A 20,269-nucleotide genomic window follows, 5' to 3' on the forward strand; every position below is an offset into this window, starting at 1 on the left:
GGAAAGCTGGATGCACACTGAATCACAAGTGTGGCTGATGTTATTCTTGTGGAAATTTGAGTGTAAAGTAGTTTCTTTTTTTTTTTAATGAAACAGATTGTGTGCTTTAAATTGCATAGATAATGAAAGTAGATGTAAATACGTCCTAGAGAAGTCAAACATGACAGATTAATACAGGCGTGATTATCTCACATGGTAGGGAGATCCGTGTGGCAGAGACTTCCACGAAAACGCCCTCCCCCCTTGACCCAGTTTGATGATGTAGGAATGTTGGCCTTGGTCCCCTTAACGTGGTTTTCTCCATCCTGTCTCTACCTCCTCCTCCTCCTTCTCCTTCCCTAGCAACCCCTCCCCTTCCCCCTCCGCCACTCCATCCCAGCTGATCGTCATTTCTCACCAGTACATTCCAGCTTGTTAATGAGTCACGCTGGAGGTTGTAAGAGCTGTGTCCCCCGCGCCGCGCAACTCATGCCAGAGTACAATGCCCCATCTGAAGAAGACACCCTAGATAAATGTTTATGAATATCTGAATGCAATGTGTGTCTGCCTCCGCGATAGTCCACTGGTCACCAGAACACATTAACCGTCAGTTTGTAGGTTAGCGTTTTAAATCTCGGCTCTATTCTTCCAGTCATTACCCTCAGAGATTTTGAAATTATTTCTCAGCACTTTGATCTGGTGGCATAATTCCTGTCTAGCGATGATCAAAATTGGTTAATTCTGCCATAATTGTGTGCTCTACCACCAGTAGGGCCAGAGGTGTTCATTTCATCAGATCGCTTATGGCTTGAACACCGTATGAAATGTTCATCACTATTCGTCACCTGATGGTGATTTGCACACCAGCTGAAACCACAGATTACATTCATGTGTTGCCTGGAAATATATACTCCTGTGGGTTCCTGTTTTGTTTTGTTACTGTTTTACTTTATGACAGGGAGAGAAATACACCAGCTCAGGTGGTTTCAAAAAAGTGATTTTGCCCTTTTCGGCAATGATAAAAGCAGATGGCAGCTTCTGAGCTTCTGCCAGAGTGTCGGCACTATCGAATCGGTGTGTAGTGGATGTGAGACTGAAGTTGGCTGGGACATTAATGAGGCCTATTTATACTGTATTCTGCAGTGGTATAAATTTCATCCCGTCAAGACCACATTTCAGTTCCCAAAATCACTTGTGATACGGAGAATAAGTGAAATGTTAAAGAGAAAGATAATTTGAGTACATTTATATGCCAGGCCACATTTTTGTTTGTTTATTTGTTTGTTTTTCAAATGGGAATCTTGTGCTACCTTTGCCTTTCTGTTTGTGTTTTTGTTTGTTTTTGTTTTACTGCTTGTGATTTCCACATTCAGTGTATAGTCAGTTTGTGTAAAGTTCTCATACTATAGTATAATCTAAAAGATGCAATATATATGGTTCGTAATTCTCTCTCAGTGAAAGTGAGTGTACCTTGGGCGGAGCCTCCCCTTCCCCATCCCCCTTCCTCTCTTCCAACCCCACCCTACATATTGTTACCATTCCGTAGGGTTAAGATCCGCAATCTACTCACCCTTACTTGTTAACCCACCAACCCCCAGCTGTTGCAGGCTCGTTGAAGGGTTGATTAGTTGTCTAATTGATGCTGTAACTGGAGTATGCGGGGACAAATTAATGCCCATGGGATGCTTAGACGATTAATATTTCATAGCAAACAGGCATTCACAGTCGTCGTGATAGGTGAGAGGCCGGTTGAAGGACCAGAAGGAGCGGGATGCGTTACCGTGGCATCCCTGCCCCGCCCCGCTGGCATCCCAGATGCTAGCACCATCAAATAGAAGAGTTGAAACACGTCTTGGCATTCCAAATATGGTTACAATGTGACATTGAGTCCAGAATGCTGTCATTTTTTTTTCTTTATTGTAATACTGCTGGAAAATGCTCTTAAAATGTGATTGAAAACTAAATAAGCTCCCTTGGTAATATGTACTGTATTTCCCGCCTGCTCTTTTGATGCTAAAATGCCATTTTGTATTGAAATGGAAAGAAAAGGGTGAACTTGAATTAAAGAAGCTTTTGACACATTTGATTTACTGGTAGAGACTGCTAATCATAAAGACCATGATCAGTTTACTACCATCCAAGATAACTTCTGTCTCAAATTTGAATTGTTAAAGGATAATGGTATATCTCCAGTAACATGACTTATATCTGTTTACTTGCACTCTTTAATTGTTTACAAAAATGTGAATTCTCTTACAGAAAGATCCCATTGGGAGGTACGGTAATGGTAAATCTATTGAGGTCACTTCATGGACTCTCACAGATTGTTGGAGAATTTGCTGAAATATAGAGAGTGTTGATCATAAAACCATCATATGAGAGTGAGTTTGTTATGGATATTAGCACTCATCCTTGTGTGTTGGTGACACATGTAATGAAGTATGTCTGTTTGTTTGTATCACAGTCATCTGGCCATATTACATCACTTCTGTGGTTTAGTAGAAATCATACCTATTCCCACAACATTCATTTGAAAATTCTAAATAGCTTGCTTACCATTGTAAACAAATGTTCTATTTTTCTTTCAACAGAAAATTAACGATTTGTGTCTTTTTCTCCCCTGTAGCACAATGGCAAAGGAATTCCAACCCTCAAACATCACCAGGTCCATACGGCGAGAGCCATCTACATTCATTGGTGAGTTCTACATCCTCTCGCGTTCATCGATGTTGGTGAAAATGATTCCAGATGTGGTGCTTGTTGATATTTTGTTTGACCAGATATGATGGAGAGGCTTCTTTTCGATGTTTCTGTCGTTTTCATGTGTGAAAGAGTGTTGGGTGACATACTTGGTAGTTAATATCTCTGATGCGTAACAGGAAATGGAAATGTTGCTTCATCTTTAGCACAGTAAGAGAAATGTGTTGATCTTATCAGATATCATTATGCCTTCTCAATTCACCAAGCAATTTTCATGGAAACCACAAAGGCTGTTGAGGTACATTGTACACCAGAAGTTCATCTACAGCTGTACCAAGTGGTTTAGACCAGGAATTTTGGACAAAACTGCAAAAAAATTGCAGAAAATTGAAAGATTGTGACAGAATGATGAATATATCACAAGGTATTTGGGCCAGAAGCATCCAAAAATGTAAATGCAGTGATAAAGTAGGCTCTTTCCTACGGATGCCATCGAATTCTCTCATCCCTTCCCTAAACTGGAAAGAATTCAGACTGAATGGTCACATGACTTCTGCTGCTGATGTATCAGATGGCTCGTGCATTATTTACGAAGAAGACTAACAATCATAATGTAGCTACTGAACCATATCCCATGTGAAACAACTGGTAGTTCACTTTAAAAGTCTGTTGAAAGTGTGTGAACAAGCGAGTGAGAGGGAGATACAGAAAGAGAAAAAGATGGGGTTAAAACAAGCTGTCATGTGACCAATTTTTGTCAGATGACCATGCTCTGTTTCTGGAGGTATCCTTGTTCCAGGCTTCCTTGCTTTGGTCAATTCCTCGCAAGAAGACAAAGCGATCCCTTTCTGTGACGGTTCCGTACGCGAGTAATGTCGCCCTTTCTGATGATTCATAATCATGAGTCAAATTGTTTCATTTCTTTTGACCCACAGGCTTGAGGGAACCATTGCATTTTTTCCCCTTTACTTGTCAAATACTCTAGTGTAGCATGATTGCTGTAAAATCGGGAATTTTTCAGCACTTTGTTGATGGGCAACTAAGCTATAAAAAAAAAGCACTTGAATATTTTTGCTTGCTATAGGCCTATGTAGAGCCTAATACGTATATGTAGTACTAATTCATATTTTGGTTAAATGCAGAATGAAGAGAACCCATAAAAAAATTACCCCTACCTGGCTGAGCACCAAAAAAAAATGCATAATTTCTTTTCTTTTTTTTTTTTGCAGTAGTCTGTTAATGATAATGTTGATATTTCAAGTGTCCAATGCATCCTCTGAATAGCAGCATAATGACCATAAGCAGAAGAGCATAGTCATTGACTTTGGTTGGAATTGTGTTTGATCTATTCTGCATCTCCAGTCGTACAAGTGGATGCAATTAAAGATAAGGTCAAACTGTGACTCAAAAAGTATACCATCACTCTCAATAGCAGCATAAAGTTGACTTTGTCTTCCATTTTACTCTTCCATAGTATTGAGTGCTCTCGTACACTCTGAAGAGACACGTAACCTGATGAAATTGGTGCTGCATCCTTGAGTAACACAATTTGATGGGTAACTTTCAAGGCCTTTTTTGCTCTAACCATCCCAGAACTCAGGCTATGGAGGGTGATTTAAAATTTGGGTGATGTTGCTTTGATGCCACTTGCCTGTGACAAGTTTAATTTTGTCAGTTGTTAAAATCATGCAATTCTGTATGTATGTATGTATGTATGTATGTATGTATGTGTGTGTGTGTGTGTGTGTGTGTGTGTGTGTGTATTTCTTCATTATATTCAGACAAACAAATATGAAAACATGCTGGCATGTAAAAGCTTTCCCCCTGGAAATATTTAGACAAATTATGTATGAAAACATGTTTGCATGAAAAGCTCCCCCAGAAATATTCTCAGATTTAATTTAAGTCATAATTGACGTGAGAATGTGGGTTTTCATGTCAGAAACAACACCACCAGCAATAACACCAAAATACATGGCCTTTTGCAAGTTTATTTAATTGTCTTGTAGATGATTTGGGTTTTTTATTTTATTTTGAATGGATTGTTATTATGTTACAGGGCCCCCAAGAATAACAAGAGTAAAAAACACTAATGGGGCTACTGTACCTTAGGCAGTGGATACTAAATAGAGAGATGAGAATATAAATGAAACTTTGCTAGCCCACGCTGAACAAAATGTGAGGTGATGTTTGGAAGTTGGCATTTCAGAATTACATCAGTCATACCAAGGGTTTTCCATAAGCTTTGAGGAACATCTTTTCATCCGCACAAGAGTTGCAGAGTGCGAGCTGCTGCCAACTAGTTCATGTGTCAAGTTTCTTCCCACCGGTGGAGGGAGAGCAGCGAGATGGTTGCTGACTGTAGCTAGATAGACCCCTGCCGCCTTGAGTCAGCAGTTTGCGGGGCATCCGCCGTGGGTGAAGGAGGCTGTGAAATTGATCGGGACGGAGATCTCCGGCTCTCTCCTCACCCCGGCCGTCAAAAGAGCGGAGCCGGATCTCCGCATCCGATCGCTCATGTTTTCAGCCGGCGCTGCTGCTGCCTGCCGCTGCATGGTGCTTACATGCGAGTCAAGTGTGTGTTTTTGCAATAAAAGACAGGAGCAGCATTTTGAGAACAGGTCAAACATTTCTCCACTTACATTTAATGTGGATTACTCCTGTGTTATAGACATGATGATAATATGCTATTCACTTTGAGTGGTCATACATAAAAGATTTACGGCTGCAAAGCTATTACTTCTTGTTGGACAATATTATAAAAAAAGGGGGGGGGGCTTCATGAAGAAGAGGAAAAGAATATGCAGAAAGTGATGAAGAAATGACAGGAAAAGTTAAAGACATTAAATTTATGACTCGTGTTCCACTCATTGTATGGTGGTGCTTTGTGTATGCCATATCATCAATGTAGAGATACAGTGTACATTAATGCCCCAAGTGTGTGGGATCATGGTCCTGAACAGCATCTTCGGATTATTGTCATATCAATGGAGGGTACTAGATGCTGGAAACAATACATGACTCACCTCCTTCAGTTCCCACATGGGGATGGGAAATGTATAGAGAAACTACAGCACTCAATTCAGATGTGTTCAGTGAGCAAACGACATGGGAGCTTGCGCAAGATTATAAACGACCTCGGGAGGCATTCTTGTACATCGAATGCAACATGCTTTCACTCTTTATTTTTTTTCTTCCTATTTTGAACTACTAATCGTATAAGTTGAGTCACTCTCCATTCCAGTATCGTGCAAATTTTGAGGGAAATTTGATTTCCTTTTGATAAAAACCAATCTGTCCTGCCCATCCCCCCCCCCCCACACACATACACACAAACACAAAAGTCTCCCTCTCCTCTGTATACAGTGTACTGTCAATTCAATGGTGAGTGTGTATTTATAAAAGGGTGTCTCCTGACAAAAACAAAAACAACCCTCTAAAAAAAAGAGTGATAAGTTAGTCCCATTCATAGGAGAGTGTGGGCTTTGCTCCGTCCAACCCGGTCATCCCATGGGGTAGAGCCTGTACATCATCGCTGCCCCGCATATGGCTCCTTCCAAGCATATCGTCCCTACCAGCACCAACAAAGGCCTTCGTCGCACCTCGGGCAACCCCCAGCGCCACGGCTTTGCCCCATTATAGCATTTCTGTGCTTCATGGTAGGGAAACTAAGACTATAGTAAGAATTGCTCAACTCTTTCTGCCTAATACATCACATCCATGGAAATACAAAAGTGGAACAGTGTGAGGAGTATGTTGGAAAAAGAGAAATTGATATTGAACAAAATTCAAATTACAAAGAACCCCATCCTTCCCAGGTAGATCATATTATTTTGTAACTATTCAAAGTTCCTGCCCAAAGTTTTTTCTACCTGTTTAAATGAAAAACCTCCAGTGCATTCCTTTACTACTTAAACTATCAAATAATGAATAAGATAAATACCATAAATATGCAATACCTACCCAATTGTGGGGCAACTGCATTTTATTCTCTTTCTGTGTATGAAAAAAGTGATACAGGTAAGAGCGAGTCATTGGTGAAAATGTGATCTTTGATTTGATTTGTTGAATTTTTCATGTGATGTTAGGTATTGTGCAATCACGAAAATGTAATGTATGGGATTGTTTGATCATGGAAGGAAAATGGAAGTTTGCACCAATCATTCCAAGGGTCTCTGAGACAATTGCAATGCTCTAAAGTTTTTGCGTGACTTTTTTGCAACCCTGAAAATTGAATCCCTTTCGTACAGTGGTATATTGTAGAGGTAGGTAATTCAGACCCTTCCTCATGATAATAAACCTGGAAACTTCTTTATTGTGGAGGGGGAAAGATTTCCCGTGCATTTATTTGGAATAAGAAAGAAAAAAAAAATCAACCGTTATTCTCTGTACAAAATGGGAGCTCAGCATATTCGCTAGTATCATGGGGCTAGTTTTTCATTTCCTTCCTTTTTTTAATCTCTGAGGTGTATTTACGGCAAAATTTCATTCACGATATTGGGAGACATTGTTCTTCAGCTGAGCAAAATATTGTGACGTTTGCAAAAGGGATAGAGACCTTTAAGTTTGTGCTGTTGCTTGCCCCTCGTGTTCCAGGTAGGTTTCTCTTCCCCGTGCCTCGTCCCACGACAGGAGCCCGAAACAGGAATCTTCTCCGAGGACAGAGTGTCACATTGTCGTCGGCAGCGAGATGCCTCCTCCCGTTTATTTTCTCTGCCCGGATAGTGTGACCGCGGTGTTGTCCAATCGTGGAGCAACACTCGTCGTCTTGTTCCCATCCTCCTGTTTTTTAGCCTACCCTTGATTTCTCCCTCGCTCATGATGTCATACACACTCAGACTCGACACACTCTTCTTTTTGGGAAGCTTTATTTAATTTCAATAAAGATAAAGACATAAAATTCATCTTTAAGGGGAATTCCTCTACAGTTAAAAAATTAGTCTGGAAAAGAGCACTAAAACTTTCTTAGCACAACAATGAAAGTTTGATCAAAATCGGATGAAAAATAAGGAAGTTATGACATTTTGAAGTTTTGCTAATTTTTTTAAAGTGATGATGTCATGTTCTCACAGCTTGCCATATATAGTTTGTAACATAAAATTGAAATTTCCAGTTTTTCATTCAAACACAATGATTCCCCAATCTGAAAACCTGATATCTCTAATTAATCATTATTCAGAAGTTATCCTATGAGGAATACATGTTTGACACTTTAATTTAAAAAAATACAAAAAAATTAATTTCGTCTTAATTTGTAGGTGGTCTGATTGATTGAAAATTGTGAGGTGGTGACGTCATCATGAGCCCACTCATTTGAATATTCATATCAACTGTACGAGAACTGTTCTGCCAAAATTAGCGAAACTTCACAATTTCATAACTTCCCAAATTTTTCAGCAATTTTGATCAAATTTTCACTGTTGTACTTGTAAGATTTGACTCTTTCTTATCAGACTAACATCTAACTGAACTTGAATTCCTCTTTAAGTGTATAGAACAAAATACAATCAATGAAATTATTCAAACAAAGCATATGCAGCAAAAATATTTCAAGAATGAATTGTTACCAAAAAAAGAGAGAAAAACACACGCACACACACACACACACCCACACAACTTCTCCTTTTCATTTAATCCCTCATTTTCACATTCAGATGCATCATATTTTCGTTGCTGTTAATATATAATCCATTGCTGAAAAAAACATCATTTTCAATTTCAGTCTTTCGAAGGAATAGCAAAAAATTCTTCCATTTCCACTCTACATTTTGAATTTTTGCCTCAATTTGTGGTATGAAACTGCATAGTATTGCCGTAGATTTTTACTTCAATTTTGCAGTCTCAAACTGGGCATATATCTACAGTGTAGGTATTTATGAGTAAATGAAGGATATGATTTTTTTTCATTTTAATCTTGATTACCAAATCAATATTTACATGTGGGCAGTTTTCAGCATGCAAACTGCATATAAAAACAACCTGTTGGTAAATAAAAAGAATTCTATTCAAGGAAAGCAAAGTCTGTATTTCAGGCTTGTTGAGTTGTCATACGATTATTTGTCTACTTTGTATATAAAAATGAAGCATCAAATTTATTTACACATATTGGAATTTCTGCGGTAAGTCTATTGTAGCATTAATTGGAGTCATATCAAGTTCATGACTGCTTCGAGAAATAACCTTGGTGAATCGGCGTGCTGGAAATGAAGTTGACAACTTTGGAATGGTTTCAATGCTGCAATGTGCCATGAGGATTCCCTCCCGATGTGGCAAAATAGCTGCAAAGTGAAAAGGCTAGCTTGTTTTTTTCTTAGCTAGGAAATAACAAATGCCTAGAGGGTGTCTGTAGGATTTGATCAGGGCTGGAAAAGGAGACAAGAGCTTGTTATGACAAATTCATTCCAATGTCATGGGAATCACACTCCTGATAATTAATTTGATGTGGAACTTCTGGAATTGAAAAGAAAAGAAAAAAGCTACTGGAGGAAAAATAGATCACGTGCAATCAAATCTTGTAGGATGCAGTGTCAATTTCGGCAAACAAGAATCAAATTCATGTTGGTCATTCCTCCTCCCCTTTTCCTCATCCCAGCAGTGAGGTTGTCTCGCCCAGCCCGAGAAGAGAAAAGTGACATAAAATAGTTCTGTCAAATGCTGAGCTGCTAATCTGTCTTGAATCAAGTTGGAAGGAGGGATGGCTCACGAAGTCCCCCCATCTCCGTGGGAGTTGCACCAAGTTTTATGAGATTTCAGCATCATTTTAAGCTGATGCCAAGTGGCAAAATTGGTCACCATTCAAGTTCACTGTTCCCCAATGCATGTGTCCCCCCCCCCCCTCATTTTTTTCCCTCCCCCTTTTGAGAGTGAAATGAAATCTGATAAATTGTTTTGTAATGCTGCTAAGAGTGAGATGGGTGAGGTTCTGATTTCATGTCATTGTGCGGGCCTGAGGGAACCAGGGCAAGGAGTCGGGTATAAACTCATCTGACACGGTAATTGCGGCGGCCATCTTGTACCAATTTGTCGAGCCAAGGGACAATCAATGGCTACAACTCGGCTTCCTCTTCCGATTGCCGTATTATTAGAATCCTGCAGGTTTGGGGAGAGCAGTCGGCCCATGATGCGCCCCTTTGCCCATTGAGGGAATTCTTCTTGACGTTGAACTGTTCAAACGTGACGGGAATGATTGGACGCGAGCCCACTTGACGAGCAAATGCTGCTCCCCGATCTTCTCCCCCTGTCACCTCGATGACATTTTGTGGGCTGGCATCTCCTGTTCGACTCAGACGTGTGAGAATGGCCGAAAATTAGACTTGAGGTCGGCATGGCAGTGATGAGGCGGGGGGAAGACTCCTGAGGAGACCTCTCCGCCCAACAATAGGATGTCGAGACTCATTGGATTTTCCTGTTTGGGGCTCTTGGAAAGACCAAGTTGACGGGAGCGGCCGCCCACCAACTCACCCATCTTGGGCCGAGGGCCGTCCCAGTGCCATTGCCATTGGGAGGTTTTGCGCCTGATGCATGCGGAGGTTTCTGCATCTCTGCGACTCCGACACAGAGTTCATTCCGCCTCGTGTTGCTCGTCAGTAGAAGCTCCCTGCGGAAGGATCCATTCTTCCCGATAAAAAGGGACTGTTCGGTACTCTGGAAGAAGGCCCGGAGTATATATATGCATCACTCCTTGTTCCTTGGCTCCAGTTTGACCTCCAGTTCGCTCTCCTGCACAGCTCTTCGACTTCTGCCAGGCCAGAGTTCTGCATCTCTCAAAGATCTCTGCACCTGCTGCTCCAAGACATCCAAAATTCTTGGGTTTTATATGCCGGTGTTTTAAAGAGACAGCAGATTTCTTGGACCAATTGATAAGGAAGTAGTGGCGTGTCGTTGAAACGAATCCACATCATGTATTGCCTTCCGGATGCACGAGCCTATAGGGTGTACTACAGTGGGGTGAGTTTGTGGAGAACCTGCATGCATTATTACACTGTCCTCCAAATGATGGTGTTTTCTTCTTTGCTCATAAACCATTTATACAAGGCATTTAGAGTGCTCCAGGAGTGCTCCTGAAGCGCTCTGCACTCTGTATGAACAGGTTATTGGGCCCTGGAGCTCATGTTATCCCCCTCTTGAGGCTCAGTTCAGGAGCACGCCTGAAGCGCTCAAAGTGTTACAGATGGTCATCAGTGTTCAGAGTGCTCCTAATGTGTTAATGCAGTGCGCACTATGCATACATTCTAAATGTTAGAAGTTTCCCTGCAGTCAAAGGTCACCGTGCCACTTATGTCCCTCTCTTGAGTATTCTTTGTGCGCAGTGATTTTCTGTATGAAAAGACTCAGAGGGGTATAAGGAGAGTATCTTCAGGAGTGCGCCTGTAGCCAACTTTGTGTATAAATGGGGTATTAACCCGTTGAAGACTAGTTCCAAGTATACTCTTGCAGGTGTCTATGGGAAACGTGTGTTATAGCATAATTAGCCCGTCCTTGACGGGTTAAGAGTGATAGCCTGTTGTGGGGTCGCTCACACCAAGGCACTCATCCATACTGGAGGCACTCATCCATAGCACTTCGTTCTGCCTCTGAATCGCAGGCAGAAATCATGACACTTATGTCCTGACCTGACATGAATTCATGACCCTGTGTATGGCAACATCTGTGTGTGCGCATGAATGTGTGTGCATTTATGTGTGTACACAGGCATCTCTTGAGAGGGGTGGGAAGTTTTGGATATCATGTGTATGTACAGCTGTACTAGCAGGCTGTGCTTTGCTGTATAAAATTTTGCACAACTTCCATGACAGTCACTGGAAAGTTTTCATGGTACAGCGCACATGTACTAGTGTAATGAGTGAACCACGTGGATGGCTAGTTGTTTAGGTGGTTAGATGTAGGGTGTATGGTATGTCCTTCCCTTACTGCAATCCCAAGCTTCCTCTTCCCATTGATGGTAACCTTCTTTTCGGAGCAGAGATCGCATCTCCTGCCACCCCTCCATATCCCACCACCCCTCCGTTGTTTTACCACCTGCTGACCCGGCGCGACCTTAAGAAAACAACAAGCCAACAACCACCACTGACAAACACATACAGGTTGACAGTCGAGAACGTTCCAGTCCCCCGGTCGCTTCGCGCATCCAATATCAGTCTTCTCTTCATGCCGAGTAAAGTTCCCTTACATCTTTTGCCCCCCAATCCACCACCTATTTCCTATCCCCCTCTTCCAAAGGCTCTGAAAACTTGCCCCCTGGGTGTGCGGAGGGGTTAAGTATATTGTTAGTGGTCCCCCATCTGCCCAGAGCAATCCTCAAGATTACGATGGAGCTAATCTTACACCCTTCACCTCCATGTTATTTTTTTTTTCTCTCTCTCTCCTTCCATCTGTCTGTGGGTTTGGTGTCACAGAATTGAAATCGAGCGTCGGCTCGACTACGGGGGAACTTGCATACTCCAGCGGGCCGTTCAACCTGCTGCTATGTAATGTCATGTTGCTCTCACACTGAGCTTTGACACGTTAAGTTTCTGTTACAGTATACCCACTTGCATCTTCCACTGCCCCCCCCCCCCCCACTGCGAGATAAAGAGTTAGAGACAGACAGATGGACAGACAGACAGACAGACAGACAGAAAGAGACACACAGAGAAAAAACATTGGTTATGTGTGGAAGTTGAAGAAGAGAGAGAGATTCACTTGTTTAGATTGGATTATTTGTTTTACCAAGGAGGTACTAGGCAAGCTTGCCTAGTACCTCCTTGGTTTTACGTGACTGCCATTCAGGAAATGGTAAATGCTAGTAAGGAAAGGACCATGTGACCACCATTCTTGAGTCCCCTCCACAGGGCTAGGCAGTGAGGGTAAAGTACCTTGCCCAGGGGAACAACTGCTGCAGCCAGGGAACTTGAACTACAAACATTGTTGTTGGTATTTACTCTGTTGTCATGATATCTAGCTACAACACCTCCCGCGCATATTTACGTCTCACAATATTGTTCATACGATTATCACCAGAAAAGTAATTTGGAGGAGGCTCCTTCCCGTTCCATATCCCCAATTTTTGGCAGTGATTGTTGGCATGGACACTCAGTGGGGGGATGGGGGATCTGTGTTGAATGGCTTGATTTCAGTGGGCGTCAATTAAGAAACTTGTGATGGCAAGACTGACAAGACTATGGCAATATTGGTGTAATATCATGGTACTCAATTTCTCATAGTTCAGAATGCGCATGTATATATGTTTAATTTATTTACAAATACAATAGGCTGCAAGTCTGATGTAAGCAATGTCTTCAGTGATTTACCAAGTAAAGCTCTTGAGAGCAATATCTTGATGAACTTTGCTGTGGTTATTTTGAGCCCATGTCACATATAGTGGAGAATTTGGAACTGGTAACCCCCCGCCCCCGAAAAAAACAGAACAAAACAAAACAACACATACACACACACACACACACACACACACACACACACACACACACAAAGATTAACTTCCCGAAGCTGAAAAGACCAGTAGGTGCATTCACATTAAAATAACATGGTGCTAAATATCATTGTAATTTGTTGCCACTGTTCTCATTAATGAAATACCATCATAATTTATACTTTAGTATTTCAGTTTGTGCCATTCTCTTTCATGAACTGTCATGCTATTTCTGGCCCCAAAATACACCTCTCTACGAAGTAAGCACTGCGCATGTACACATACGTATCTCCTACACAGGAAGAAGACAAGTGTGTGTCAAGTCATGTGGGAAATACACCACTGTGCAGTGGGTTGTAGGCCTATTATGTGACACAATTCCCTCTCAAATCTTGCATGTGTATTTCGCACCAAGCTTGAATCACCACCCTAAATACATGTACCACAATATTTCTGTATGTCTGTCACGGTGTATGCGTGTTCACACTACAAAATACCGCACAAAGGTCTGCCTGTTTGAAATATTGCAGTATTTTACTGTCAATCTGAATGTACCTCAATTCGTAGCAGGTTTCCCCACCTGGTAGGGAGTAAATCACACAGCTTGGTGATACAAGCTCACACCATATGTACCCCCCTCATTCCCTTTACACCATCACTCCGTCAGCTGAGAACCAAAAGGGCGCTATAACATTCCAAGATTTGAGCATAAATAAAAACGAAACAATCAATTTTCGTGATATAAAAAATTTGCTTCAAAGTGGGTAGATTTATAAGCAGTTATCCCAAATATAAGGTACTATAGTATCCTTGTGGTTTTGATTTTTAACATTTTACTGAAAATGGAAATCAGTCAAAATTGACACCATGATGCAGAGGAGATCAAGCTGTACAATGCAATACCAATAACTTAATACCTCCCCAAAATTGCGATAACGCCCTTCTTGTTCTCAGCCGACAGCTCCCTCTGTTGCTCATCTGCTCTCAACACAAGCCCCCTTTCACCCTTTTCCGAGCAGAGGAATCAAGAACCTAGTTAGCTGAAAGATTTACGACACGGAAGGGGGATTCCCATCATGCTTTTTGTTACGTATCCATGGCGATAGAGAGAGAGAGAGAGAGAGAGAGAGTGTGTGTGTGTGTGTGTGTGTGTGTGTGTGTGTGTGTGTGTGTGAATAGTTAGAGAAAGAGAGATGAGAAAACTTAACACCATTAACCATTATTTACAAGTAAGAGAGAGCCAGGGATGAAACGTGTTATGTTTGATGTGAGCAAATTTGGTTTCTGTTAGACTCAAAGTTGTGAAATAGATGTCCTCCGAAGAAAGATTTAGGTCCTGTGAAGTTAGTGGAAGAAAGGTATGAAATTGGTCAAATTTGTAAGTTTGAAAAAGTTATGTCCATATCAGTGTTTTTATGAGAATCTTACTTTATGCCTTGTGAGTATCCTGTGAAATTTGTCCCACAGTAATGCCACTAGTGGAAATGAAACATATACCATCAGTGAAATGTTTGTTTCATTTGTCAGACTTTATCATGCACTTTATTGTGAAAAATTGCATTTTCCTTATTGATTCTGCTCAGTACAACATCAATTTCTTATAAAATTCTAAATGCCCAGAGCTCCGGATTTTTGTGTTGAACTTGGTCATGGATCATGTCTTTTTCTTGTTCGTGGTTGATGATAATACCCTGCAGAAGTAATCTGTTGATAACACCCTGATTTGGGAGATACAGTTTTGAAACCTTGTTTTGTCTCTCTTGTTTGCTTTTCTAAAATAAATCTGTTCCATTTACAGCAAAGTCGGATGGAGGAGAGGTTAGACGATGCTATCAACGTCTTACAGAGGCACGCGCAGAGCAGTCCTATGGCTCTTCCAGCGGGGGACATGGGCAGTGCTGGGGGACTGATGCCGGGCACCAGCCCCCACCCCACTTCGGGCCCCATGGGGGCCAGCATATCCTACTCGGGCCATGGGGGACAGTACATTGACTCACACATGGTAAGGAGGGAAATCCCCCATATTGTTTTTGTTTTTGTCTTTTTTGGTGCAAACAGAGAGTGGTAGTTATTGTGCCTGTATGTATTGTGTTTAGGATTGTGTGTCCTAGTGCATCCATGTGTGCACCTGTGCACATATACATATGTGTGTGAATGTGGTGTACTGATGATGAGATGGTTATGACCATCATAATTATGGAGAATGATTTTCAGCAGTGTCATGTGATGAATACATACAGCTCTTGTGGTGACTTTCTATCAGTCCGATGAATTTGATCATCCAATCATTAATCAATATTTCCATGATTTTCATTTTTTTTTTTTTTTTTGGTCTACTGTTCCTGCAAACTAACTTTCCATGATTTTGGCACAAGCTTTCTTGGTAACATGAACTTGCGTTGACTGTGTAAAGACTGTGTACATGCTATACAATGTAGTTGTATGTTTTTGTGTTACTTAATTTAGTAGAGACGTGCATTTGTACATACACCTTTCTGCCAGTTTCCCTAATGTACTGTGTAAAAGAGAATACATGGTTTAATGGGTGTGAGTGTGTGTTTGTGTGTGTTTCTGTTAACTAGATTATACATAGTATCAAAGGTAGAAGTGAACATTCAGCAGATACTAGTGAACTTATGATTATGGCAGTTAGGGTGTTCTTTAGAATGGCTTTCTCTAGGTGTAACTTCTTTGGCCATAAGTAAGCTTACAATATGTTTTTGGACATCAGTCCGCATTACTTGAGTGAAATGTTTGAAAAAGCTTTTCCAGAAACCCTGTGTACCCCAGGTTTTTTTTTACTTGATTTCTGGAATATCTCCATGTTTTTTGAACTCATTCTCACATAGCCTTTACTTAGAGGAGGCAGCGTATAATTACTTCATTGGTTGTCGTGGCCCAATCAGTCCACAATGCCTTGTGGTTTGCGATCGTAGGTCAGTCTGGAGCATTGGAAGTTTTGTGGTCAGTACCACACATTACTCAATGTTAGTTACCACCTTTTCATGCGTGCATCTGCCTTGTCCGTGGCTGCGAGTGTCAAGTCCTTTGCAATAAGAAAATTCAGAGTTCTACATATGTATGCAGCATTGATGTTGCTTGAGGGAGAATTGGTCTAAAACGTGTTTTATTACCTGACTGTGTAAGAACTTATCAGTCATCGTTTGTTATTGATGAGAACATTTCAGCCATAAGTAGGCAAACCTAGAAAAGAAATTGCTAATAAAGGCTCTGTAGTTATAAGACTGCCAAAATCAACTTGGGGAAAGTGGAAGATTGTTGTTAGAATGAGATGAACTTTGTTTCTCAAAGTGATAATGAGTGCTATGTATTTATAGGGTAAGATCTTGAACTCTGAAGCCCTTTTTGCACTTGTGTTTCTTAACCCCATACTTTCTCTGACCCAGGACTATCGTTAGTACCGTACCAATTTTTTCAGCTTTTTACACTCGCCAATTAGTCCCGTACTAAGCTCTTGTTCCGGGGTAAGGAGAAAATTGACCTTTTTATACTCGTATTTCTTAGTCCGGTACTTTCCAAACCACATGAATATTCATGATTACGCTGTGCACTGTACACGTACACGCATGCACCGGCGGGACTTGATTACCTCGTTTCTGATTGGTCAGTAGGAGTCGGACTTCGTCTCCATCGCTTAGCCCCGGATTATTTTTTCGTTCTGTTTACACTCGCTTGCTTGGCACCGCAATTGCGGGGTTAGCACCGCAATTGCGGTGCTAACCCTGCTATTTTGCAGGGCCAGATAGTACGGGACTATCGGTGGGACTAGCCCACTTTGGCAAAAACAAGTGTAAACAGAAAGTGGGCTAAGGAAAGTCCGGTACCAACGGTGGGGCTAAGGCCCCCCCTTAGCCCCACCGTTGGTACGGGACTAAGCAAAAATTTGCAAGTGTAAAAAGCCCTTGAGAGCATTGTTTTCCCTTTCTTATCGAATATTAAGCCTTTATATATATTATGATGTTTTCAATGCCAAAAGTAGCATTTAATTGAAAGTTTACAGCATTAGGTAAGATGGTTCCCATAGACTTTGCCACAGTCTCTAATCCCAACCTGTGGTCACAAGATCCTTGCCTTTTTATTCTTCTTCTTGTTCCTTTGCAGAGTGATTTTTCAAACATTGGTTTTTGAATCAGAGCTGGCCTTCGACAGGCTCGTTATGAGTAACCAGTATCAGCTCCTTCAAACAGAGAAATCAAATTAGTTGCAGGGGGGTTAGGTGCCAAATGCTTATGGACCGAACACAGCGAAATTAGTTTGTTTCGTTTTGGTGCCGCCTGTTACATAACGGTTGCCAGCGACAAGATAGAGTCCCCAATTAAACATGTCCTGTTTGGCCGATGGTGTGGTTAGATGTGGCCTGACTGATTTGAAGTGTGCCTGGTTTATGAAAGATGTCCTTGATTACTTCACGAGGCCTCAAAGTCTCGGAGACTTTGCGAAGTAACAGTTTTTCGCAACATCTTTTGCCATCATACTTCAACAAAGGTTATCATAATGATATACCAAGATCCGTCCAAGTAAGCCATGTAAAATAGCGTCCTTGCATTGCTCTTTGGTATTCATGAACATGTGTTTAAAGAAATAATAGAACAATTTATGCAGTTGAAGAAGGAATTCTTTCATAATATTCATAGCCTATTCAGCACAAAAGTGACTAGGAAAACTTTGATTTGGGGTGGTAGCCTTGTTTATCTCGTGGTTCCCTTCTCTAGGAGTAAACCGTCATGGGAAGGCAGGAACCAGACAGAATATTACATAGGTTAAAAGTACCACTGGTGAAGAAGGGCTGGTTTTGTTGGTATACACAGTTACAATAGAATCAGTTCCCTGAGGATGAAACTTTTTATTTTTTTCCTCCATTTTTTGTAGATAAGAGGGTGAAAAAAAGAAGAAAAAAGTAGTGGGTGAGAAAAAGGATACAAACAGGCATGGCCTGTAAGTGTTTGGCTGGGATGTGAACTTGGAAAACGGAAATTGGGTTTGTAGACGAACTGCCTGATGCGTTTTGCAGACCCCGGCGAGTTGCAGCCAGTGTAGAGTGTTTTATTTTTCGGCTCTTTTCTCTCTTTCCCCGTCGATGTCCGTTGGTCTTTCCATCCATAGTGACCTTTCCTATGTCCACCATGGATTGTATGTTTTGCAAGTCCCAGCCCCCCCCCCCCCCCATTTTGCAGGTAGTGCTTGATCTAGTTGATAAATGTATATCTGTGGGTCTGTCAGTCATATTCCCATCCCAGATCCTGTCTGAAGTCTTGTTTGTTGAGGTGAATTGGTCAGTAAAGTTTTTTAGCCCTTCTTTTCATTCTTAAGCCTGTACTTATAACTCACGTCTGCTGCCTCTTCACTGGGCAAAAGAAGCGTACGGCTGGGTAATAAATTAGGGAGCTTTAGATTCAAAGCATGGACGTTTAGACGACGATTGCGTTGGCCGTTCTCCTTTCTTCCTGTATTGTGTTGTGAAGTAGCTTAAGATCGTGCAGAGAGACAACCTGTATAAAGAAAAAAATGGCACCCCCGTGTGATCAGTGCATCAAGTAGCTCTCTGCATCATGAATTGAGTGGATGCAAAAATGGCTCAGAATGCGTAGCGAAAATTAACACGACGCGAGGCCGATTTTGATAAGCAATTTTGTGCATGCCCTGAACAGGTTTTTTGTTTGTTTGTGTTTTTTTTTTTCCCCTCGAACATTCTTGTTGCAAAAATCTCGAGCTCCCCATTGTTGAAAAGTAGGTAACAATCACATCAAAAGGAGGACATTTATATTGAACACATTCATGTCTGCATTTTTCCTCAGTGATGCAGCATTGATAGGCACTCCAGTTTCTTTTCTAAAGTTTTCTAAAAGTGTGATGACAGTTAATTTCCCAGTGTTTTTCCCTGTTCTTCACTGTACACATAACAGCCAATTACCTATTTTTACTTGTGCATTTCATTCAAAATTTCTGTTGGGTTTTGAGTATCTTGAATTCAGTGCTTTACCTTCAACTTTGATTTTTCAAATTTTCAAACTCAAACCCACCTGGCAGACAAATGCTACAAAAGAAAAAAAAAAATAGCTGACTTCATATAGTCCTTACACCCTTGTTTGAAGTCACAGCCATCAATTTCAAAGGCAATTTTAGTCACAATATAATGACTGTATGTGGATGTGATCTTTTTGATGCAAAGATATTGATTAGAGTTTTGAGAGGGGGACTTTTGTTTGCGTAGATGTTTTTAATACCATTGCAAATTGCTCACTCATTCCGAAATGCCCATCCTCCACGTCGTCGAACAAGGGTTCTCTTAATAGCAAGGCAAAAATATGGGAGGAAATATTCTAACGGTATTTTAATCCAATCATCTTTTCCCAAACAAGTGCTTTCCTTGCATTAAGCAATGTATTGCTTCCATCCTATCTTCTCCCCCCCCCCCCCCACCCCCAACAAACACCCCTTCGTCTTGATGCCGAAATATTTTTGCCGATTAACCCGGCTCGGTGAGCAGCTGGCTTCAGAAGTCGTCTCGCAGCCCAAGTTCAAGTAGCGCGGAAAACACGGCAATTGATTACTGGAAGGGGGAAGGCTGTTTTCTTGCATCTCCAGCACTCGCTTTAAATGCAATTTGACGGGCGTATAACCCTCAGACAGAATGGCATTGTGGTTCTTCCAACTGGTACTCCGACACATTTTTCTCCCCCCCCCCCCCACCAACTTTTTGCCCCCTTTCCTAGGAGTAAATTTAGACTGCTACAGAATCTGTGTCCTTACTTGAAGTGTTCTTCAAGTGGCACATATTCTCTCCTTTTTTTTTAAGATACCAAATTGCAAATTGTTAGTATTTCTGTTATGTACGCTTGAAAACCAAAAGCAGATTTTCAAGCATTTTTCGTGCAAGAATCAGTATGGAGTCTTGAAAACAAGACATATGACAGCCAAGATTTGTTCATAGCAAGAGGATGAAATAGAGATACAAATGTAGTTGAATTTGTCCCTTTTACAAGCTTTATTTTTTAAAACTCTTTACTTGTCTTTAATGTGAAGAAATGAATATATTTTCCTTGCATTCATTCACTAACATACAACAATTTTTTTTTAATTCTAAAGAAGGGAAAGTATTTTTGGAAATGCTGATTGCTATTACAGACTGAGGTTTTCATTTTAGGTTACACATTGTGGTCT

At 41.2% G+C, this 20,269-nt stretch overlaps 1 protein-coding gene across 2 annotated transcripts in view; it reads left to right on the plus strand.

The window, feature by feature from the left end:
- Positions 1–20,269, plus strand: part of LOC139725992 (transcription factor 12-like) — a 260,859-nt gene that overhangs the window by 195,521 nt on the left and 45,069 nt on the right. For both annotated transcript variants that reach the window (XM_071637073.1, XM_071637074.1), the window contains exons 14-15: positions 2,606–2,676; positions 14,886–15,089. In XM_071637073.1, the coding sequence (XP_071493174.1) occupies positions 2,606–2,676; positions 14,886–15,089 (275 nt within the window). The remainder of the gene's footprint in view (positions 1–2,605; positions 2,677–14,885; positions 15,090–20,269) is intronic.

Source organism: Diadema antillarum, unplaced genomic scaffold (genome assembly GCF_040938485.1).
Source record: "Diadema antillarum isolate AM-2024a unplaced genomic scaffold, OU_Dant_1.0 seq00000069_RagTag, whole genome shotgun sequence".
NCBI classification, from domain to species: Eukaryota; Metazoa; Echinodermata; class Echinoidea; order Diadematoida; family Diadematidae; genus Diadema; species Diadema antillarum.